This window comes from Lutra lutra, chromosome 13 (genome assembly GCF_902655055.1).
Source record: "Lutra lutra chromosome 13, mLutLut1.2, whole genome shotgun sequence".
Classification (NCBI taxonomy): Eukaryota; Metazoa; Chordata; class Mammalia; order Carnivora; family Mustelidae; genus Lutra; species Lutra lutra.
In genome coordinates, this window is record NC_062290.1 from 92,360,258 (window position 1) to 92,383,689 (window position 23,432).

Sequence of the window (23,432 nt, forward strand, 5' to 3'; positions counted from 1 at the left end):
CAGCGGCAGGGTTTGGAGCTGGGTCAGGTGCCCTGGCGATGGCTGGTGCAGGATCCAGGGCAGGAGCAGGGCCTGTGGCAGGTGCAGGGGCAGGGGCAGGGTCCGGAGAGGAGCTAGAGCAGGGCAGGGCCTGTGGCAGGAGGAGGGGCCCAGGCAGGTGCAGGGGCAGGGGCAGGGTCCGGAGAGGAGCTGGAGCAGGGGCAGGGCCTGGGGCGGGAGCAGGCACCAGCTCTTCCTGGGCAGCGTCAGGCTCTCCGGGGCCCGGTTCCTGGTCCCCTGCCGGCTGCTGGTCCCCGGCTGAGGTGGCAGCAGGCACCGTCCCCCAATGCCCAGCTCCTGCTGATGCCAGGGCTGGCCCGAGCTCCTTGGATGCAGCAGCTGTGAGAGGAGAGAAGGTCACCCGCGTGCCTGCCTCTGCGTGTGCCTTGGCGCAGACGGGACCCAGCCCGGGGCCTCCCAGAGAAGCCACAGCCGGGAAGGAAGCCTCAGCGGGACGGCGCCCCGGGTGCTGGGTGCTCTGAGCCCAGTCCCTGCTCCTGGCCCCACACCAGCCTGTGGGGCTTGTCCCTGTGCGGCCCAGCACCGACCCATCCCCACACACCGCCAGGCACCCAGCCCCGGCCTTCTCACCCTCGCGCTGGGCTTCCGCAGGTGGCCTGGGAGGTTTGGAAGCCTTTCCTGGGACTGCGGACTCCTGGGTCAGAGAGGAGGTCATGTCCGACTGCCTCTTCTCCTCATCCGTGGCCTTCTGCAAAGACAGGGACCGGTCGCCGGCCCGGACGCATTACAGCCCTGCCTGGCCGAACCCACTGTCCTCTTGCCCAGTTCCCCTGCTGCTCCCACATCAGACACAGACCTGTGTGTGCACAGCTCTGCACCCGGGACCGGGACCCACACCTGCAGGGCTCTCGGGATCAACCCTGGCCAGGAGCTCATATCCCACACACCCCATCCCACCCAGCCAGCCTTGACCTTGAATGGGACCTGCCCACCGGGCATCTGACCCCTCATCCACCTGCTCCTGCTCAGTTAGGCCCCACCCCACATGAGTCCTCCTTCCATCCACGTGCATGCACACCCACTCTCACACACGCGTGCACACACACACTCGCGCACACATACACTGGCACACACTCGCACACACGTGCGCACACACACACACACACACAAACACAGGGGTTAGGGGACCCGGGGCTGCGCCCGTCGATGAGAGCGTGTAGGGCTGGGTGGCTGGCTCTGGCCTCCTGGTGTCACCTTTCTCTGCTTTCGGCCGAATGGCCAGAGGCGTCGGGCAGCCCTGACACGACCTCCCCAGCAAGGGGAAGTGTTTGCCGGCGCGCAGTCCTCTGCCTCCAGCGTCCCGCGTCGCGGATGCAACACGCGAACGTGTTGTTGGTTGGACGATGTCCAAGGCAATGAGCTGCGCAGGGGGGCGTCCCTGGAATGTGGGTGCCTGGTGACGCGGGTTCCAATTCTGTTGGGCTCTGTGGTCAGGGAAGTGAGGTCACCACTTCCTGGAGACCCCTTCCCTGACTTCCTCTTTATACCAGAGCCTTCTCCGGCTCTGGAGGAAGAGGGACATCCTCTGCTTCTCTAGGCATGGGGTCCTCTGACCCACGAGCAGCCCCTGGAAGGTTTCTAGTCTGACTCTGGAAGTGCACCAGCACTGAGTGGGCCAATCACTGTCCACACATGGACACGGTAACGTGCTAAGGAAGCGCCACAGGTGTGTCTGTGCCAATAGCTTGTGGCCGGCGGGGCTGGCAGCTTCAGTGCCCTCCAGTGGGCCCCCTCTCCCTGGATGGGAATCCCCCTGGAGTCTCTGTCTTCAGCGCTCTCTTTCTGCTGGTTTCAGGACAGAGGGAGACACTGTGGTATGGCTTAGAAGGCTCCACCCCGGCCTCCCGCCTTCTGCACACATCACTTGCTCCCCAAGAAGCAAGGTTGGTTCGAGGCACTCATTCCCTCCAAGGCCCAGCCGCTCTGCTCTGTTACATACATGGTGGCCACGGCTGCCTGGCTGGGCCAGGAGTCCCAGGAGAGCTCTCCTTTCCTCGGATCAGGGTTCGTATTTCTGGCCAGAGAAAGAAGTCCCATCTGTCCTCTGCTAGAGCAGGTGAACTCCTGGGCCGGGTGGGGTGGCCCTCAGGTGCCTGAAGACATGGGGGTCCCCTTGGAGAGAAGGGTGATGGGCACCCCTGTCTGGGAGAACAGGGAGCCGCACCCTTCCCCAGCCACAGGGACACCCATCATCTAGCAGTGCTCAGCCTGGGACTCACCCCGGAAACTTTGGCACAGGTTTCTCACAGTTGTAGTGTCAGGAGTACTCAGCACAGTGACAGTGGGCAGAGTAGGGGGCCAGTACTAATGCCCATGGAGGATGGCGTCCAGGGTCCCGGTGCACAAGGTGGAGAGAATGGTCTGGAGCAGGGAGGTAGGTGCGGGTCTCTCTGTGCGGACAGGCAGACCCTGGGGTCATCTGCTGTAATGCTCGGGACCTGCCGTCTGCATCCAGGGGACCTTCTGAAAGCAGGTCCCACAATGGCCAGGCCTGTTTGCCTGTGGCTGCAGTGAGCAGAATGAGGAGGACAAGCCTCACGGCCTGGGGCTCCCTCCCAGCCTGCGGCAGACCTGTGGACCCCCGGAGGCCGTGTGTGGCTTGACTTGGCATGCACAGCAGGGGAGCCTCCCTCTGGCCTTTGCTGCACAGCCCTGCCATCCCTGTCCCAAACCCCAGCTCCGCCATTACAAACCGGGGGACCTGGGGGAGGGTCTTCTCCCTGGGGCCTAGATTACCGTGGGGACTGGAGAGAGGACAGGCCTCTCTGCGGAATGCGGATGGGCGCATTCCAGGAAGCTGGACAGATATGCAGCTGGATGGGGCCTGGCTCCAAGGTTGGCCTCCCCCATCTGCCCAGGAGGGCCTTCTGCCACCTCATTAGGCCGCTAATGAGCACCCGAATCCCTGGGAGACCAATTCGGAGCTCCTGGTATGTGGCAGTGGGACATGCGTAGGGCATGGAGAGAGCGCTGGGGAGGGTGGGGGGAAGATGCCTTCTTGGATTGAGACGCTCCTTCCGCTACCTCCATTGTGGGGCCCTGGCTGTCCTGTGCTGAGCGTTCTGTGGGCAAGAGTGCACCCCGGGGTCCTCATCAGCTCAGGCCACGTCCTCAGGTCCTGAGCTCAGCTGTGACTGGGGACCCTGCCTGGGACTAGGGGACCTGGGATCCTGGGCCAGGGTGTGGCCGAGCTGAGGGACGCACCCCTTGACCCCAAGAAACTGTTCACGAAGGCGGTGCCCTACCACTGCCTGGCTCCAGCTGGTCCCAGCGGGACAAGAAGGGCCCGGAGCACCTGGCTCCCTCAGTCCAGCCATCATCACCGGGGTAGACGTCAAGCACGGAGCCAGGGTGACACCAGCCCAGCCTGGCCCCTATAAGCCGGGGCCCTGCTGCTCCTTCTGTCCACCCTGCACTTGCAAGGGGACAGCACCGCACCTGCCCCCGCTGCCCTCCCTCGCCAGTGGGAGAAACGTCCGAGCAGGTGACGCAGCGGTCCCGCAGGGGCTCGCGGGGACTCGCGGGGGGCTCGCGGGGGCTCCCGGGGAGGGGCGCGGGCAAGGCCCCGAGAGCCCCACGCCCTCTACAGGGAACAGGGGTGGCAGCAGCCGCGGTGCCGCTCGCGGGTGCGGACGGGCACGTCTGGGGCCCTGTCGCGCGCGGACGTGCGTGGCGCCCAGACTCTGCACGCCTCGAGCTGTCCCGCCACCCCCGGGACCCGGCCCGCGGGCCTCAGCCATCGTCGGGGTCCCACTGTCCCGGAGGAGCAGGGGCTGCCGCCCGCCCCGGACCGAGCTGCAAGACAGCGGGAATTCCCGCCCGTGGGGCCTGCCTGCCTCTGGGGGCCCCCGCCGCGCCCAACGCCCACCCCGGCCCCGCCCCCGCCTTCCTCCCTCCACGCGACCCGCGAGTCCTGGCGCCGGCAAGACCGGGAGGGACCGCTAGAGGGCGCGGCGGACGGCGAGCGGCGAGCGGCGGCGCGGTGTGACCCTCGCAGGGCGCCGTACGGCCTATAAAAGGCGCGGCGCGCGCTCCGCCGTCCTTTCCCCACGGCAGCTGCAGGCCTGTTGGGGCGGCCGCGGGTGGCGGGCCTCGGGCGGCGGCTGCTCCGGGGGCCGTTGGCTCCGCGGCGGTCAGGCAGCGGCCAGGTAACGGGGTTGGCCGGGCGGGGCGGGGACCGACGGGAGGTGTGGGGAGCGCGGGTGCCCGACTGCCTGGCCCCGGCTGGCTGCGGGCGGACCGCGGCGCCGCGACCCCGGCGGGCCGGGCAGGGGCTCGGGGACGCGCGGCCCCGGGGCAGCGTCTCCGGGGGGCGGAGGGCGGCGGCGGGTAGCGCTCGGCCCCCCGGTTGCCGCGGCCACGGGGTCGTCGGTCGGGGCGGGTGGCCGTGATCAGCGGAGCCAGGGGCCGGCACGCTGCCCCCACAGGCGTTGCAGGTGTGGCTGTCGCCGTGTCCCATCTGTGTCACCGGTGGCAGAGAGGAGCGGGGCTTGTCTACGCGGCGTCCCAGTTGGGGCGTCGCTGTGGTTCGCGGCCCGACAGCCGAGCGCGCGCCGGGAGCCTGGCTCTGGGGGGCGGTCGCGCTCACGGTCCGAGCGCCCCCCCTGCGGCCCCAGCACCCACTAAAGGTCATGGTCTGCGTCCTGACGTGGGCGGTGACCCTGCCCCCCTGCAACGGTGCGGGGCACGGGCGGTCCGCCAGGGACCCCTGCTTTCCAGCCGGGAGACTTCCTGGGGCGTCCGGGCCCCCGGCCTCGTGTGGATGGCGGCTCCGAGCGCTCCGGGAGAGGCTGCGGAAGGCCCCTGGCCACGCGGCGGTCTCCCGGCCTCGCCGACTCGATGCTACCAGTACAGGCTGCTGTCCTGTCCCGACCTGCACTGCGGCTGCCCGGGGGCCCTGACAGGCGACCGCAGGAGTGACGGGTTCCCTTGTCCCTGGCAGCCTTCTCCGCCCTGGAACCCTAGCGGTGGACAGAAGGAGGGATGCTGCGCGCGGTTCGTTCCCGCTGCGGCCTGGCCCGGTGAACGGTGACGGTGACAGCCGGCTTTTGTTACACTTTTGTCCCTTAATACAGGAAGGAGGGCGATGCCCGGCCCACGGACGGAGCCAGAGGAGCTGCCCGCCGGCATCCCGAACCAGGTGGGCGAAGGGGCCGGCCTCCGGGTGGGTGGCTGGAGTGCGGGGTCGGCGGCCCCACAGGTGCTGGACCTGCCGGCACCCCGGGTCCAGCTGCTCTGCTGCACCTGGGACGTCGGGGCGAAGAGCAAGCGGCTATTTCTACGCTCAGTGCTCAGAACAGTGAGCACTAAGAATGGTTTGTAGCCGGACATGCCCCGGAGCCGCCGCGGGGCTGGCGGGTTCCACGGGCGCGTGCCAGGCGCCCCTGGCTTCGGGCTTCTCCCAAATGCCTGGGTTTTCTGACGCGGCCGGCTGTGAGCCGTGCCGGGTACGAGCGGGCGGCCGGCTGCGGACACAGCGGCATGGGCCCGGAGAGGGTCTCCTTTCTTGAGATGGTCCCTCTGGGGCGCTTTCCAGAAGTCGTGCGTCCCTGGCTGAGAGCTGCTCCCAGTGGTCTGGGGTCTGCCATCGCTCCCTGCGTGGGCTCTGGGCCCTGTGCCCACGGACACCCCTGCTTTGAGGACCCTTGAGACAGGCAGTGCCGGAGGCAGGTCTGGTCAGGCAGGGGCGGGGGAGGGACACAACGGAGCCCTGTAAAGCAGGGCAGTGGGGGGTGGCCTTGGGAACCCCCGTGGGGGGACAGGTGTGACTCGGGCATTCCTGCCTTCTTGCAGGGGAGAGCTCAGCACGGTACACGCAGGCGGGGCAGGCTGCTCGGGGAGAGGCTCACGGATTTCAAGGTAAAATTAAAAAAAAAAGTAAGATACTCAGCATTTATCTTCTAAAACGTTTGCAGAACGTCGGGGTGTTGGGAAGCGGTCACGTTTGCGCAGCGGGTGGAGCTGCCGGGCCGGGGCCGCAGGGGCTGTCACAGGAGGTGTCGGCGGACACTGTTCCGGATTCCAGAAGATGCAGGCGGGCGAAGGCGGAGAGGTGGGGCCCAGGGGTGGTTTGCAGGGGCGCCCCCAGTCGCCGCTGTGGCCTGGGCAAGGACAGGGCGCACCCCCGCTTGGAGGCCCCAGGCCTGTCCGCGGCCCTGCGTGTGCCTCATGTAGCGGGCGAAGGGTGAGCGGGCGTCCCCCGCACCCTCGTGCCCTGGTTCTTAACCCCGCAGCCATGTGTCCAGGGGGACGTAAAGTCTGCAGAGTTTTCTAACTGCCAGAGCCCGTGATGCTAGTTCTTTTTCCCTTTAAGACTGACTGACTGTAGAGCACGGGCTGGGGGCGGGGCTGGGAGGAAGGACCGGGAGAGTCTAAAGCCGAAATCTAGTCACCCCGGGCGTCCGTCCCAGTTGGAAGCGCTTTTGTGCCATATTTGGGTTATCCACTGCCCACCCCGCAGGGGAGAAAAATCTCGTCGGGAAGAAAGTTATTCTTCACACATAGGATGAGTTTTAGGAATTACTCCTAACAATGTGGGTATTATGGTTGAAATTTTGGAATATGTTTTTCAGTAAAAGTGTTTCTCTTTGGGCAAAACTTGAGAATAAATTGGTCTTAAATAAACCGTCTTAACACTTGGCTTTTCCTCACAGTGTGATTAGCGGAGGCCTGAGCAGGAGCATGGTGGGGGGGAGCCGCACGGTGTCCGCCTGGGTCCCCGCATCGCCTTTCCAGGCTTTGGAACCACTCGCTAAGCCTGCAAAGGTCAGCGGCCCCCAAGGACTTAAGGAGGAGACTCTCCGGCCCACCACGACCCGGGATGGGGGCGCAGCCCTTCCCCCAGCTCCCTGAGCCTCCTGGGGTCTGCTGGCCACTTCCCAGAACAGAGGCAGAGGGAGCCACCTGCACTGCCCCTTGGGGTGGGACAGGGAGATGGTGGTGGGTTTCCACCTAGCGGTTCCCGGACGTCTGTTGAAGTCCTGCGCGGCCAGCACGGCCGGAGAGCGTCTGGGACAGGAGCAGCCCGTTCCTGGTAACCGCTCGTTGCCAGGACACCTGGTCTCCCTTGGTACCTTCTTGGGAACCATACCACGGTCCAGCACAGAACAGGTCCGCATCTGGCGTGCCCATCACCCCCTCTCGCGCCCCCTCCACCCCCCGCCCCAGAACATGGCTCTAGGAGAGGCTGTACCTGTGCTGCCCACTGAGGCCTGTGGCGGACTGGGACCCAAAGGACCACACTGCGTTGCGTCTGGCCTGGGCAAGGGCAGCCCCCACCTCGGAGCCCACCGGGCCGGTGGTGGGTATGGGAGGCAGGTCCAGCGTGGTGGGAGGGAACCCAGGGACACTCACAGAAAAGCGGTTTATTTACATCACACGTTCTTCGGAATGACAGGTCCCAGCGGGTCCTCCGGCCAGCCCTTGTGGCCAGGCCCCAGGCGCTCCTTCCCGCCCCCGCTGCAGGCTGTGCGGCCCGGCCGTGGACGGGGTCCCCGGGGCCGCGGTCACGAGTACCTGGTGTTGGAGATCTCCTTCCAGAGCAGGGTCTTGAGGTGGCTGAGCACCAGCGAGTGGTGCGCCTCCACCTGGCTGGCCAGCCCGCTCAGCGTGGCGCAGGTGCGCAGCTGGCGGCCCAGCTCCTCCCGCAGGCGGGCGGGCGCGCCGGGCAGCAGGTAGTCGCGCAGCAGCTCGCACGCCTTGGCCAGGTTGGGCCGGAGGAGGTCGCCCTTGCACTGGCGCACCAGCTTGTCACAGGGCGCCCTGCAGTCCCGGCCGTAGGTGCAGTCGGCGCTGTGCCGGCACGGCCGGCCCCGCAGGAAGCGCCGCACGGCGGCCTCGGGCGCCACCTGCTGCAGGTCCGCCATCTTGAAGTCGTACTGGGCCGTGTAGCCCACGTTGGCCAGCGTGGTCTCGCACATGTAGAAGGTCCCGTAGGCGCCGTGGAAGAGCTCCTCCACGAACTCCAGCAGTCCGATGGCGATCTTGGCCCTCCAGGGCCACGCGGGCCCCAGCCACTGCTGCAGCGCCGTGTGCAGGGCAGGGGGCAGCAGCGGGCGCAGCAGGGTAGGGAGAGCGGCTCCGTGCCAGGAGCTGTGGGGGACCCCCTCGGTGACGTAGAGGTCCCCGCAGGATCCCAGCAGCCGGGATGCATGCTCCTCCTGGAGGGACAGCAGCAGCAGGAACTCGTTCCGCTGGAGCAGGGCCCACACCGACTTGGCCTCGGCCAGCGACACCCTGCTGTCCTTGTTGAAGTCGGCCATGAGCAGGACCTGCCCGACCAGCGCGGGCAGGGAGGGCAGGTCTCCCAGATTCGCCTGATATTTGGGACCCAAAGAAAGGGAGACCGAGTCATTTCAGGGCCAGCAAGCCTGGCCTGGTGGTGGGTGTCTGCGTTGGCAGATGCCACCTTGACCTAGTTGGCTCGGACCCCTGGGAGTCGGCCGGGCGGGCTGCACATGGGACCCCAGCGCTTCTGCCAGCTTGGGAGAGCCCGGCGTCCAAGCGTGCCCCCTCACTGACCACAGGAGCTGCTCCTGGGGCTCCATGTCCCCATGTCTCCGCTGGTGCTCAGGGAGCTGAGGGCTGGGCACTTGGGTCTGCTCCCACCCTGCTTCCCAAGTGGAGAGTTCTCATGCCTCCCAGATACCCTGGGTGGGTTGGCCCGGGGCCAGGGAGACTGGAAGGGGTCCTTTGCACCCAGTCATTGCTCACAGACCCTGAGCCAGGGTCTGCCTGGACACTGCTGTTGGCTCCCACCAGTCTGTCTCCTGCCCCGGGCTCCACGGGCCCCAGGAGCCAACTGACCTTGAGAAAGCTGAGGGTCATCTCTCGGAACTCCTTGATTGACGTGCCCCGGGTGGGCTTGTCGAACAGCAGCAGCTCCTGCTGGGGGGCCGGCTCCGACCCGGCCTTGGGGTCCAGGCCCTCCTCAATGCCACACTTAATGGTCACCTCCTTGCCCTGCCACAGCCCACTGTACACCTGCATGGGGCCACAGGAGTCCTCAAGCCGACGTCCCCTCCCGCTGCCCCCAGGGTGACCCCAGCCAGACCCCGCAGGGCTCACCTGCCGCCCTGGGACGGAGGACAGACACGCTCTCCACTCCACCTCGTGCAGACTGCACAGGTCCTGGCAGATGGAGCCAGAGATGATGCCCTTGCGGTACTGGTCACACTGGGCACAGGAAGGAGAACCAGGAAGTGGCCTGAGGCCGTGGGGCCCCTCCCCCAGCATCCACAGGTTGCAGGTGAGGCCCCTGGTTCCTCAGCCGCTCCAGACCACTATAGCTGGGAACAGCAGCCTTTGGCCATACCTGGCCACGCAGAGGGTCAGGGCCCTGCCCCGCTGGCAAGACCCTCTGCTCCCTGCGGCCTGCGAGGTGCACGGTCAGGGTCTCCCCGACGTGTGCTCTTCCCTGTAGCAGGAAGTAGGAGCAGCAGAGCCTGGGACACCATGGGGCCCTGCCCCTGCCCCGAGGGTGCTGGAGGGGGCTGAGCCCGGCCACCTCCTTAGCCAGATGCCTTGGGAGCTGCTGGCGGCCAGAATCAGGCTGGGCTCAGCTCAGAGCAGTGGCTGCTCCCCTGCAGTCCCCTGATCCCGGTGTCTGAGCTGACAAGCAGGAAGGTGGGGAAGCCAGAGGTGATGCAATCAGGTCCGTCCCCCCCACACCCCCAGGGAGGCGCAGCCATCTGGAGCTCGGGCAGGGGGCGGGGGGGGGGGTGCCTTCCTGGAAGAGCATCAGCGTTGCCATGGAGCCCGGGCCCTTGCCGCAGCCGGGCTGGGAGGAAGGATCGGGAAGTGAGTGGGCCGAGTGCAGAGCAGGGTGCCACCAGAGTGTGGGGAGGACAGAGAGCAGGCCAGGGCCAGAACCGGAGGCCCCACGAAGAAGGCCTCTGCGTGTGGCATCGGAAAGCCACGGCCACTCATCAGGTCGACAAAGCAGCCTTGAGGAAACCCATTCCACCCACTTGTAGGGGGTTCCACAGGGGGTTGACTCTGAGCCCCAGAACCACCACCCCAGAACCGCAGGGCCTTTGAGGGCACCGGCTAAGGACAGGCTTCTGCCCGACACCACTCCTCCTCACCCGTGGCAGGGAAGGAGCCTGGCTGCCTCGGGCAGAGGGGGTCAGTGTGCCCCGTGGTCCTGGCCCACCAGGCTTGGGCAAGTTGCCCGCCCTCCCAGCCCATCTCCCACCTGCAGGGAAGGAGTACCTGCCAAACACCCAGAGCCCATAGGAACCATGACCCCTGGTCCACCCTTGGACACACTATGAACCCCCACAAAGCAGGCAGGTTTCCTCTGGAAAGGAGGGGGCATCCCCACAGCCTAGGGACACCCCAGGGAGATGCCCCGGGGACACAGTTTACTCGGGCTCAGAAGTACCCGCCGCCCCTCTAGGCTGCTGCTCCCTGCACCCCTAGGCCAGACTCCCCCCACACCCCCGCACCCTCATTCCTGCCCTGTGTACCTCCCACCCCCAGAGCTCCCTCCAGCTCTCACCTGCCTCTCAGGGCCGGTGGCCACACAGCCAGCTCCTAGCCCTCCCCAGCCCCATCCTCACCCTGAGCAGTCCAACAGCAGGGCCTCACCAACACCCACCCCCCAACCATCACACACCACACACACACCCCACCCCACCCCCCGACCAGAGGCTCCATGTCAGGCTCCTTACCTGTCTCCCAAGCCCCTGGACTGTGAGGGCAAAGCCATCAGTCCAGTGCCCAGCTCAGGCCTGGCCCCTGGAGGCCACCGGTGAGCTGTTCTGAAGCGTGCTGAGAACAGGCAGGAGAAGGCCTTTCCACTGAGCATGGGCACGGCATCCTCGGTGCCCTGTGCCCGCCCAGCCCTCTGGGAAGGTACTCTGCCATCAGTCGGGACTGGAGCCCCCCCTGGCCTCCTGCAAATCTTGTCGCAGGGGTTTTCCCACCTCTGGGCTTCCCCAAATTGGGCCCTGTGGGACCTTGGCCAGAGCAGGCCTGCCTGCACCCTTCCATGGCCAATGTCAGTCCCACAGAGTCCCCCAGGAGAGGGGACCCTCTTCATCTTACAGCAAGAGGAGCAGCTCCAGACCCAGCCCGGGGCATCAGAACCCCGGCCATCAGCTCGCTGGGGGCTTCAAACTGCCTGGGAAGGCCGGCCAGGGTGCGGGGCGGGCTCAGAAGAGTCTGGGCCTTACCAGGGCCGCTGGGGCTGGTGTGGCTGGTCCCTCCAGCCCAAGTCACAGGGTGTCCACTAGGGGTGCACCCATGAGCCCCCATGCCTTCCTGTGTACAGGCACACACAGGCTCATGACGCCTTCTCCCTCCTGGGCACACCCATGGATGCACACGTCACACTCACTCTGAGGCCACAGGCTGCCATTGAGCACGTCCCCCCACCCCTTGTTCCCCGCAAGGACCCTACCCACGGCCTCCTTTGGTGAACCTCTGGCCCCAGGAGGTGCACTTGAGGTCTCCAGCATCTGTCCATCCCAGGCTCCCTGCTAAAAGTCCTCCCTGCACACATCTCTGACCATCCCAGCCCTACTCTCCCTGCACCTACAGGCCCCCCCCACCACACCCACCGCCCTCGGCTGCATCTCAAAGTTCCCCGCTGGTCCCTCTGAGCATCCAGGGCCAGCTCTAAGTGGCCCCTGCGTATAGGCCAGCACCGGGCAGGGAGGAGTCCGGCTGCAAGGCTGGCCCAAGGCGACACTTACGATAACCACCTGGCAGACGTGCCCGCGGCAGAGCTCCGCATAGGACGAGTAGTGCACATACACCATCCAGCTGCCCACAAAGACGCCCAGCCAGACCAAGAAGACGTATTTGACCCTGAGGCCCGGGAGCCGGCCCTGCTGGGAGAGAGGCCAGTGAGGGAGTGCCACATTCGGGGTGTGGGTGCCCCCACCGGCCGACCCCTTGGCGCCAGCACCCTGCCCAGCTCCAGCTTCCGAAGCAGCCCAGCAGACAGGTGTTCCCGGGTCTTCCTCCCCGGCCCCCTGCATCCTCAGTGCGCCCACTCTGCGGCGAGGGCCTGGACCTGGTGCTCCCAGATTTTACATCTCATGAGCAGGCGAGAATAGATCTCAGACTGCAGGGGAACACACAGGAGGCGACTCTGTTTTGACGAATAAGGATATTTTTTACAAAGTTCCCTCCTAGCTCATTTCATAATGACCTTTAACCTCTGCACAAGGTCAGGCTGGACAAGGTCAGGCTGGAAAATCCCTTGCCCCCCTGCCCCGTACACCATCCTCTGACCAGTGGACAGTTGCGGCTGAAGCAGGCCCAGCGCGGGGGGGGGGGGGGGTGTTCTGTGGGGACAGCAGGTGGAGGCTGCAGGTGAACAGGGCAGGCCTCAGTGGCCCAGCTGCCCTGTGAGCCTTGAAGAGACAACACCTCGGACACCGCGAGTAGGCAGCATTGTCCCCAGAGCCAAAGAGGGACGCAGCCCAAGCGTCCACCGATGGCTGAATAGCTACACAAAACAGGGTCCATCCAACACTGTGGAAAATCATTCACTCTAAGAGGAAGGAATCCTGACACTGGCTACACTGAGTATGAACGAGGAGGACGTGGTCCCCAGCGAGGTCTGCCTGGTGGGGAGGGACCTATCCGGAAGGATTGACTCCCAGGAGGCTCCAGAGGAGTCGGACCCACAGACACCAGGCAGGGGCGGGGGTCAGTGTCTAACAGGACAGAGTCCAGCGTGGGCAGACAGCCACATTCTGGGGACGGACAGAGGGATGGTGCACAATAGTGTGAACGCGCTGACGCCCCCAGACTGTGCACTTTAAAGCGGGTAAGATCATCACTTTTATGTCCTGTGTATGTCCCCACAATGGGGAGTAAGTAAGACGGCCCCTGGCCTACAGTGTGTGGGGTGGGGTGGAAACAGCGTCTCGGGGGCTCAGCCCCTCTGCCAGGCTTCCCCAGCAGAATTACAGGTGCGAGGGGCCCAGACACACCTGCAGCAGGTGGGCGAGGGTGGGGCCTCCCATCCAGCGCCCCGCCCCACCCCGCCCCCCGCCCTGGCCAATCACAAGCCGCCTGCACTGCCGTCCAGGAGGGCCCGCTGAGGGGCCTTGGTTACCAGTGTTCCCGTTGGGGGGACCCCAGAGCAAGGGGCTGGGACCCAGGGGCCAGGGACCCCAGAGCTTCACGCCCCCACCTACAAAGGAGGTGCTACGTGTCCTCTCCGACTCCAACCACCCCGTGCCCCGCTGGGCAGCGACTCCAGTTCTGTTGGCCATGGGGCCTGCTTAGCCAAAGGCGGGGGCTGGCTTTCCAGTGAGGACAGGGCAGGGGCGGGTAGCTGTGGTCCCCTTCACGGCTCCTGCAGGAGAGACGAGGGCCTCACCTCCTGCATTCCAGGGCGCCCATTCACAGAGCTGGCCCTCCTGGGAGGGGCTGCAGCAGGAGGACCCCTGAGAGCACCAGGGATGGGCTTGGGGCCTCAGTGGCCACTGAGAGCATCAAGGACTGGAGCGCTCTGGGCAGAATGAGAGGGCTGGGCCTTGGGCCCCCATGTCCTGCACCACATCTGCTTCCGTCAGATTTGTTCAAAAGGGAAAACAGGAAAGCAAAGAAACGGCGGGTGGGGGACTGCGGGGTGTTGCTCTGCCAGGACAAGGTCCCAAGGTTTCCGGCTGGCAAAGAACAATGCTGTCGGTGGGGGTGAGTGCGGCCTTGGGGGGGCCTGGCAGCCTGTGTCGGGGGGGCTGGCAGCCCGGAGGAGGGCAGGCTGGAGCAGTGCTGGACCTGGGGCTGACCCCGGGGTGGACCCAGGCTCACAGAGGGACACCAGCCACACCCCAGCCAGACACCCACCCGCCCCGCCAGGCTCTCCCAGGACACTGTTCCCACCTGGCCAGCTCCGACCGTGCCGACAGCCTGCTCTTAGATGGGTACTTCCTCTAGGAGCAGTCCCTGGCCCCCGTGAGTCCCCCGTGAGTGAGCCCCCAGGACAGGGCAGGTCGGGCTTTTCAGTGCATCCCATGCAACCGCTCGCCAACGCCACAGGCCGCTGGCTCCTGGTGAAGCCACTGACTCGGGGTCAGGAACAGCCACGTTACCCACGGGCCAGTGCCCCACATGCACGATGGCTCCAACCCTATCTGCAGTCCAGGAGGGAAACTGAGGCCCTGAATGTGACCTGACAATAGCAGGTGGGCGGGGCTGGCTCAGATCCCTGGGAAGCAGCCTGTCCTGGGTCCTAGGGCAAGCTCTGGGCCGCCCAGGCAGCACCCTGGTCAAGTCCCCTCCCTCGGGACGGGGAGGGGGCCAGTGCACAGCCCACTTCCTCACCTAGGGGGTCCTCAGACCCCCTCAGCACCCACCTCACCTACTGCTGGCCCAAGACCAGGATGCACCCAGGTGGGCTGGGAGGGTGTCCCACACAAACCCAAAACCCGAACGTCTCCTGGCTCTGAGGCTTTTCCCCCTGGGGTGGGAGCTGAGGACAGCCAGGCCCCAGGGCCAAGGGCACGACCCTGGCAGGGACCCTGTTGCCCTGGCCCCAGGACAGCCTGGGGAAGCTAGGGAGGTGTGGGCTGCTTGAACATTACTGCGCCCACGGCCATCTCAGGGTGGGCCTGGCTCCGACCACCCAGAGCAGAACCGACAGGCTTCTCAGAGGGGTCCCCAAGGGAGCCCGGGCTTCCCCAGCAGACAGCGGCCCCGGTAGGGCCGGTGACTTGTCCAAGGTCATGGTGGAGTCAGGCACACCCCCACGCTCGGGCTGGCTGGGAGATGACCCCGGGGAGGTTCTGTCTTTCTGAGAGCGTTTCTGTGTGTCCCAAGTCTTCCATTACAGAAAAGCAAACCTTACCTCTTTTAAGTGAGGAAAGAGGCAAGGATCAGGCGCGGTTTCTGGGCCTCCGGGGTGGGGGCCGCGGAGGGGAGGGGCTTTTTCAGTCCCGGGGGCAGGGTCTGCCAGCCCGCAGCATCCACCGCCCCTCCGCCGGCCCCCATCAACGCCCCCTCCCCAACCCCTCCCGGCCCCACAGCCGCCCCAAGGCCACGCAGCGCGTGGAACCCTGCGGCCCGCAGCCGGCCCCCAGGCTGGCCGCCGCGGCCTGCACCAAAGCCGGGCAGGCGGGCGCCTACCTGCAGGCCCTTGGAGAAGGGGCAGAAGAGCACCAGGTGCGCCAGGCGCCGCAGCCGCCGCATGGTGGGCCCCCGGCGTGCGCGGGCCCGGCTCGGCTCGGCCTCAGCCCCGCGGGCCGGCCCGCAACGGCCGCCCTCCGCCGCCGCCTCCCCGCGCGCCCGCGCCCGCGCGCGCGTCCACGTCCACGCGAGGGCGCACTCCGCCGGCCGGCCCGGGCGGGGGCGCGGGCGCGGGGCCGGGGAGGGGGAGGGGCGCGGGAGAGGGGCGGGGGCGGTGGGAGCGCGGCGGGGGCGCGCGGGGGAGGGGCGCCCGCGGCCCCGCCCCGCCCCGCGCGCCCCCGCGCGCCCCCCGGATCTAGGCGGCGGGGCTGTCACCGCGGGCGGTCGCGGAGGCCCGGGCGGAGGGGCGCGGAGGGGCGGCGCGTGGCGGCGCGCGGGGGCAAGGCCCGGGCCTGGCGGGGCGGTGGACTCGGTGCGAGCGCGCGGTTCCGGCCGGCGGCGCCTCCGGGCCGTCTCTGTCCGAGCCCCCGCAGCCCCGGCCCTGCTCGTCGCCCCGCGTCCAGAAACCGAGCGCGGCGGGGACGGCCTCGGGGTCGGGCCTGTCGCCGGCACCAGCAATGCCGTGCCCTGGGCCCGGGCTGGGTCAGCGTTTGCCGCGGACGTGGGGTGGCCATGGCGCAGCCGCCGTGAACTTCCGCGCGGGGTTCCGCGTGCAGGTGGGTTTTCCCGCCCCGCGGACAAGCGCGGGAGGCCTGCGGGCAGGTGCGCTCCCTGCTGCTGCCCGTTGGGGGCGCGCGCAGCCGGCCTTCCGCGCTCCGCACTTCCCCGTGGACAGACGGTGCTGAACCACGTATAGATCTTCTCTCCCGAAACCTACATTTAATTCTTTCCGGTTGAATCTGACTGTAGGATTTGTTTCCTTGTTCCTCGGTCCGGGAGTCCCCCGACTTCCAGATACCACTGCGCACCAAGATGCTCCGCCTGACCCGGGGCTTGTCTTTCAGTGAGCACGAGCTCCTCACCGTGAAGTCCAAGTGACCCGTTTTTCCCGTTTACAGTCTGTGCGTCTCTTGCCTGCCGTGTCTGAGAAATCCGACTAACCCAGCAGCGCAAACATATGCTCTGTTTTTTTCTAGGGTTTTCTCTACAGCAGTGTCTCCCCTTACCCTTGGTCTCAGTTCCCGTGGCGGCCCCGGTCCGGGCGCAGGTGACCCTCCTTCGAACGGATGCCCGGGCCCACAGTGGCTTCCCACTGCACCACGCACCTGCACCCCGCACCTCCCTCCTCCCGCCATGTGGGCCTCTCGTCCTCGCATGGTGTCCAAGAAGGGTGAGCCCAGGGCAACGTGGTATCTGGAGAGCGAGACCACAGCCACGTGACTCTATCGCGCCCCACGGTTACGGTGGCCCTATTTTACTATCAGCTGCGTTCTCATTCCCTTCCTGTGCCTCGTGTACAAGCTGACCTCGACTGCGGCGCCGGCCCTGCGGGAGACAACGGAGTCCATATAGGGGTCAGCACTCTCCGTGGTTTTCTCCGTGGTTTCAGGCGGCCACTGGGGGGGTTTTCGTGTAGGTCGATGATTCTGTTTGAAGCTAACTTTTGTACATGGTGTGGGTTATAGGGCAAGGTAGGATTTTGTGTTTTGGTTTTGTGTTTTGGGGTGTTGTTGGGCTTTTTTGCACATGGGTGTCTGTTTGTTCTAGCAAATTTGTTGAAAGATGAGCTCCTGTGTGATTCTGTGGCAGAGTGCTGCGTGGGCCACGGCCCTGCCAACAGCTTTCCCCCAGCACCAGGGGGCGGGCTTTCGACAGGTTCCCCCCTGCCAGATTCCCAGCGATGCTGTGGGCACCACGGTGACTTCCCTGCCATCCTGGGACCCACAGTCTCTGCCTGGGGCCGGGGGCCTCCAGCTCAGCCCTAGCAGGTCTCCCCTTGTCTGCTTTTCAGGCCATCCTGTGGCAGACTCCCTGTGTACATCGCCACATGGCTTCTGTCACCTGATGGGACCCTGGCTGGTACAGGTCAGGTGCAGAAAGGGACTCAAGCATCTTTACCAAACTTACCAACGCCCACTGCACCCCATGCTTTGGACCACGGGCTCACCCTCAACCAGATGCTCATTACCCTTGAACTTCGGGCCATGCCGGCCACATGGGAGAGTCCAGGCGGCTGGACCAGAATGAAGTTTATGTCCGTAGTCCCCTTTTTGGACCCCCAGGCTGGCCAAAGGATGCCCCGCTAAGGAGGGTCTGGATGGGATCCTGATGGCCCCACCCCCACGCTTTCATCCTGGTCTTTACCGAGGAGGTAGTTCAACCATGGGGCCCAGGCCGGGAAGGGGGCGCAGAGTTGGAGCCAGAAATCTTCATCCGTGAACTTGGGAGAAGGCTGTTCCAAGGCTCGGCAACAGCAGGGACCAGGGCGGCAGGACATGTGGACCAGCCCACCGTGGGTGGCCTTTGTGATACAAGGAGCGCTGTTGTCAGCTGACAAGAGAGAATTGACACACGCATCCCATGCGGTGTCAGGGGCCACGAGGGCGTGACCAGCTGACGGCTCAGCTTGGAAAAGCAGCCCGTGCTGAGGGAGGAGCCCAGAGACCGGGTTGAAGTCTGATGGAGTCAGCTTGCCAGGAGCTGGGGCTCACTGTCTGGGGACTGTGAGATGGAGACCCCGCTGTGGGCAGGAGTCCTGTCTGCTGTGCAGTGACCACCCCTGCATCCGGAGTACGAAGTCTGGGGTGTCGCCCCTCCTCTGGGAAGCGGGGCCACGAGGGATCCATGGGGGCAACAGTGGCCCACGGGGCGGTGGGGCTGCTCGGTGGGTAGAGAGCAAGCACCTGCCATCCTGGGCATCCACAAGTGACCCAGAGTCAGCCAGTGGCTGTCACTTACACCCACGGTGCGCAGCCCCAAAGTGGGGTGTCTTTTTTTAAAATTTTATTTATTTATTTGACAGAGATCACAAGTAGGCAGAGAGGCAGGCAGAGAGAGAGAGAGGAGGAAGCAGGCTCCCCGCTGAGCAGAGAGCCCAACGTGGGGCTCGATCCCAGGACCCTGGGATCATGACCTAAGCCGAAGGCAGAGGCTTTAACCCACTGAGCCACCCAGGCGCCCCAAGTGGGGTGTCTTTAATGTGTGATTTTGCAAGTGGCAAACCGTACTGGTTTCCTGGGATTGCTGTGACAACATCACGGACTGAACGGCTCACGCCAAAGGGACCGATTCTCCCAGTTCTGGAAAGAAGTCTGCAGGCAAGGTGTCAGCGGGCTCGGCCTCCCTCTGCAGGTGCCGGGGGACAGTCCCTGCCTCTGCCGGCTGTCAGGGTTGTGGGCCATCCTGGCCGCTCCGGGACTCATAGCTGCATCCCTGAGGCCTCCGCTCGCCCTCTCGCAGGCTGCCTGTGCCCGTGTGTGTCCCCTCTCTGCCTTTGTGTCCTCACGTGGTCTTTCAAGAGTTATTTCCAAAGCGGGCACGTTCTGACTTCCCGGGGGAGGCCGGGGGCACCCTCCCACTCACCACACAGAGGAAAGAGCCAAGAGTTCATGTAAGTTGAGGGGCCCCAGAATACAAGCGGCTTCATCAGGAGCAGCGCATGTTTGTCTTCCACTCAGCACGCCGAGCGCTGGGAACCCATGCTGTCCAGGGACTTAAACTCCTGCGCTTTTCGTGTTGGTGTTCTCAAGACATGGTTTCTGTCTTGGAGTCGAAAGTGGCTGCTCCAGCCCCAGCCATCACCTCCACACTCCAGCAAGAGGAAGCGCAAAGCCTTTCCATTTAAGGACCTGGACCTCTGTTCCCACTTTGGTCTCAGTCCCTGCAAGCTTAGTCACATGACCAGCCTGGCTGCAGAAAAGCGTGGAAATGTTGTCCTCCTCTGGAGAGCCACATGTCCTACTGGAGCTGGGACCCCGTAGTCTTGGGCACAAGTCACAGGAAAAACGGAGAAATGGAGACTTGGGCCCCTGGACACATCACCCTTCCAGTAGCCCATCCCCCTGCCCCAGGCCCCAAGTGGCCTTGGACTGAGGTCAGGGGTCACGTCATCCCCTTCAGACAGGCATTCTGGGAGGGGCGGAGAATGGGGGCCTACCACATGGTGGGGATGCCGTCAGGCCTGGGGAAGGCGATGTCTGCACGGAGACCTAGAGGAGGAGGGCGGGGGTGGGGCCAGGGAGGAGCTGGCTTCTAGGCGGAGGAACAGAGTGTGAGGAGGCCCAGAGGCAGCCGCTTGGACCAGTAATGGAACTGTACGCGTTCCAGCGGGGTGTGGAGGGGGAGGGCTCCGCTGGCAGCAGTGTCCTGAGGAGGCTTGGTGGGGAGTCTGGACGCGGAACTTCAACCCAGGGAGCCTAGGATTCTGTGGAAACCTGCCCAGACCAAGGGCCAGTGCCCCAGAGGGCTCTCTCTGGCTAGGAAACGAGGCTGGAGCGCAGGGTTTTGCTGGAGGGCCGCTGGTAGCCCAGGGCCCCTCCCCAGCAGGGCTGTGCATTCTACGCATGCAGAGAAGGGACACTCAGTGCGGGGTGGGGGGTGCTTCTGGAGAGAAGAGGACACTTGGGAGATCTCAGGACAGTAGGGACACCCCTCCAGGCCAGAGGGATGGGTGCAGGGGTTGGGGGGGGGGGGTCGGGAAGGACCGGCTGGATACCGTCAGGAGCAGAGGGCCACGTCCCCAGGCACTTGGGGCCATCTCTGTCTGCCCGGGGACAGCCAGGGGTAGGAGTCACAGGGCTCCCAGATGACAGTCCCACTGTGTCCTCTCCTCTCAGAAGGGCGCCGGCTGGGATGCAGGGCCCATCCAGGCAATCCAGGGTGCCCTCCCCGGAGATCCTTGGTCATCTCTGCGAAGGTCACCAGTAAGGTCACACCCCTAGGGGGACATAATTGCCTGTGGGAGCGTCATTCCTCCCACTACAGGGACAAAAACGAATTGCAAAGCAAAGCCGCGTGTGTAGAATGAGACTGTTTGTTCGTGACAAGCCTATGTGTCGTTAGTAAATGTGCGTGTGCACGTGTGTGTGCGTGCACACTAGAACACACGCGCACATGTCCGCCCTGGCTAAGGACGGGCCACGAGAAGGTGGCCAACAGCCGTGGCTCCTTCAGGGGACGCAGAGGGCTGCCGTCCCATCTGGAGTAACACACGCCGGATTCAGTATTTCTAAATGATCAAACCTTGCTTGTGTACTTCAGAGAGAGGCAGGCGGAGGGAGGAAGGGCCAACCCCGGCTCGGCTGAGGGTCTCGCAGCTCGGCGTGCGGCGGAGCTTGGGTCCAGCTCTGTCCACGACAGCCGCGCCTTCCAGACCTCACGCTGGCAGACGGCGTCTGGTGACCAGTGACGGGGCAGAAAACCATGTGACCGAGGCAGATGGGTGAGAATAAGCATGACCGTGACTATTTCCACAGTGATGACTTCGGTGTCGCCTGGGGATAGGCTGGCAAATGTCCATGTGATTGTGGGATTTTTTTAGGGGCATGCGTGTGTGTCAGCGCTGCGCCCTGCTGATCATTGCTGCTGATCGCAGCCGTGCTTACTTTTGGTTACTGGGGCTGGATCCTGTCCCCAAATGGACCTGTTGAAGTTCTGACCGTCCCCGTGGGATGCTGTTAGGAGGGGGTCCTTGGGGCTGGTGGGGTTAGTGCCCTTGTGAGCAGAGACTGGAATTCTCCCCCCCCCGCCGCCCTGTCTCTGTCTGTCTGTCTCCCCACCTATCCCCACCTGCGAGGGCACAGAGAGATGGTGGCCCCACAGCAGGCCAGGAGAGCTCTCCCCGGGAGCCCACCCCGATCCCACGACCTGACTCCAGAACCCTAAGGAGTGAGTGCCTGGGGCCTGATCAGCCATGAGGCTGGGTTGTTCTGGGCGGCCTGACCTTGGCCAGCGGCACACCGGCCTCTCTCAACAGAATCTGAGTCCTCTGGGCCCTTCCTGGGGGCTTGCTGGTCCGAGCAAAGTTTTAAGTGTGTTTTCACCTTGATGGTACATAAAAGAACTTGTCCGGTCGTGGTAACAAAAATAAGCTTCCCTCCGACCCCGGACAGACTAGTTTCCGCCCAGCATCTTGGGTTTCTCAAGGGGCTTCGCACTGGGCTGTGGCCCTGGGGGGTGGAGGGTGGGGGTCCCAGGGCAGACCCTCAGGGCCCCGGAAGACGGGCTTCTCCTATAGAAGGGGTTCGGTTGGTCTGAGCGCCCACTTCATGGGCTGCCCCAGGTTCTGTTGCCTGAATGGACCCTAATTTACGTAACCCGTTGCCTCTTGATGGGCATGGAGGGTGGTCTGAGCGTTCTCCCTCCTGAGCGAGGCTGGGTGAGTGGCCTCCTGGCTGAACCCATACCGATTCTGCAGTTATTAACTTGAGGACAGGTCCCTGCGGGTGACATTCTGGGTCAAAGGCTTTATCTCCCTGGCTTCAGTGATAAACAGTCTGCAGAGCCCCCCAGCCTCCCCACTGGGGCCCTAACTAGTCCTGGGGGCGTCCAGCTGGCTGCTCCCCACCCCCACACCCATGCCCACCCCGTTCTTCGTTCAGCCCCAGAACGCATCTGCTCTCGCCTGCCTCTGAGCTTTTATGGATGCTGTTCCCTCTGCCGGGACTTCCAGGTACCTCCCACCCCCACCCAACAGAGGTCCTTCTGGTCTGACAGGTCGCTGGGCCCCCTGGATGCTGGGACTCCCCACAGACCTGCCCCACCCCCACCCATGTCGGAGTCTCCACGGGACTCCGAGCTCCCTGTGCCCAGGGCCGTGTCTGCCTCTGTCCCAGACCTCCTTGGACCTTGGGAGCTCTGGACCTCCAAGACTGACCTCCTCCACCCAGAAGAAGCTCCTGCAACACTGGGGGCGGTGGGGGGGGCGGGTAGAGGTTTAGAGAGGGAGGGGGAGGGGGAAGGGGAGATGGAGGAAGGGAGTGTGGAGGGAACCACGAGATTGGAAGAAGAATATTCGCGGGGCAGGCTGGAGGAATGGGACCCCTGGCAGCCGTGGGGGGCGTGGGGGTGTGGGGGGCGGCATCAGAGCGGGGCTGAAGGCTGGGACAGCCACCTGTGGCCCTGAGGGATTGCTCATCGCCTCCGAGACCCAGCTTGGCCACCCGTAAGGCAGGGAGGAACAGTCTCTTTTAGAGCTCCTTCGCCAGGTTCTCACCGGCTCTGAGCGGGCAGTCTCTGGGCCGTTCCATTCCCACCCAGCCAGCTGCGTGCCCCAGCCTCCTGCTCGAGATTGGTGGTGGCCCCCAGAGGCCCCCGCTCTGGGCAAGCTGACGCGCACGTCGTAAGGACCCTCAGGCAGCCCCGCGGGGCGGTCAGAGCGCCGGGCCCCACAGCCGGCACCAGCACACGGGAACACCCCAGCCCCAGCGAGGAGGACCACGTGCCTGGCTGACGTTTTGACACAAGGTCAGAGTGACCCTGAGTCAAAAGCACATCACCACGCTGCTCCTGAATTCTGGACCGTAGAACCGTTCCGGGCTTTAAGCTGCTCTAGCTTGGGGTCACGAAGCGGCGGGTAGGGGTTACAGGACAGTTTTAGAATCGGACGCGCAGAAAAGCATCTTCCATGGGGAGAAAGTCCTGAGAAACAGAAGAGCAAGGGACCGAGAGTCCAGGAGGCATTTTTACCTTATTTTCTCTAATTTATTTGTTTTTAGAGAGGGTCAGGGGAGGGGCACGGGGAGAGAATGAGAAGCAGCCTGCACGGAGCGCTGACCTGTTACAGGGCTCTGTCTCACGACCCTGAGATCATGACCTGAGCTGAAATCAAGAGTCGGATGCCTGGGGCGCCTGGGGGGCTCCGTGGGTGAAGTGTCTGCCTTCAGCTCCGGTCATGATCCCAGGGTCCTGGGATGGAGCCCCGTGGCGGGCTCCCTGCTCGGCGGGAAGCCTGCATTTCCCTCTCCCTCTGCCTGTGCTCTCTCCAGCCCCTTTCTCAAATAAATAAAATCTCAAAAAAAAAAAAAAAAAAAGAGTTGGACACTTAACAACTGAGCCCCCAGGTGCCCCAGAAAGGCATTTAGAGACAACTCAGCACCCGGAGAAGCAGACCGCTGCACACTCTGTGGCAGGAGCCGGCTGCCTCCCGGGATCAGCCGCACCAGCTCCCACCCCTCTCCACCGGGCCCCAGCGCTGTGTCCCATGCCAGATGCACACAGGACTTTTGGTCCTTGAGAAGCTCCCGCTCTCTTTTCTGGCCTAAAGTTCTCTTCCCCGACTTCTTGCCCTGGTGTTCGTCTGTCAGGCCACGGGGAGACCACACTTCCTGCAAGTAGCCAGCCTG

The 23,432-nt window shown here is 64.8% G+C and overlaps 1 protein-coding gene and 2 non-coding genes across 4 annotated transcripts; 2 read left to right on the forward strand and 1 right to left on the reverse strand.

Annotated features, from left to right (window-relative positions):
- Positions 1-4,474: 4,474 nt before the first annotated feature.
- On the forward strand, positions 4,475-4,603 carry LOC125084187 (small nucleolar RNA SNORA17). Its single transcript, XR_007122535.1, has one exon. It is a non-coding gene; the product is annotated as a small nucleolar RNA SNORA17 (small nucleolar RNA).
- A 654-nt stretch (positions 4,604-5,257) lies between these two features.
- LOC125084183 (small nucleolar RNA SNORA43) lies at positions 5,258-5,393 on the forward strand. The gene has a single exon (XR_007122532.1). It is a non-coding gene; the product is annotated as a small nucleolar RNA SNORA43 (small nucleolar RNA).
- Positions 5,394-7,409: 2,016 nt separating this feature from the next.
- Positions 7,410-15,328, reverse strand: DIPK1B (divergent protein kinase domain 1B). 2 transcript variants are annotated; one of them, XM_047698822.1, is made up of 5 exons: positions 15,151-15,328; positions 11,769-11,894; positions 9,127-9,234; positions 8,866-9,042; positions 7,410-8,375 (listed from the first exon to the last, which is right to left on the reverse strand). In XM_047698822.1, the coding sequence occupies exons 1-5, from the start codon at positions 15,211-15,213 to the stop codon at positions 7,566-7,568; spliced, it is 1,284 nt and encodes a 427-aa protein (XP_047554778.1). In that variant the 5' UTR covers positions 15,214-15,328; the 3' UTR covers positions 7,410-7,565. The 2 variants fall into 2 exon arrangements, with proteins under 2 accessions (XP_047554778.1, XP_047554776.1); XM_047698820.1 differs by having other exon boundaries at positions 11,760-11,894; positions 15,151-15,327.
- Between the last annotated feature and the right edge of the window lie 8,104 nt (positions 15,329-23,432).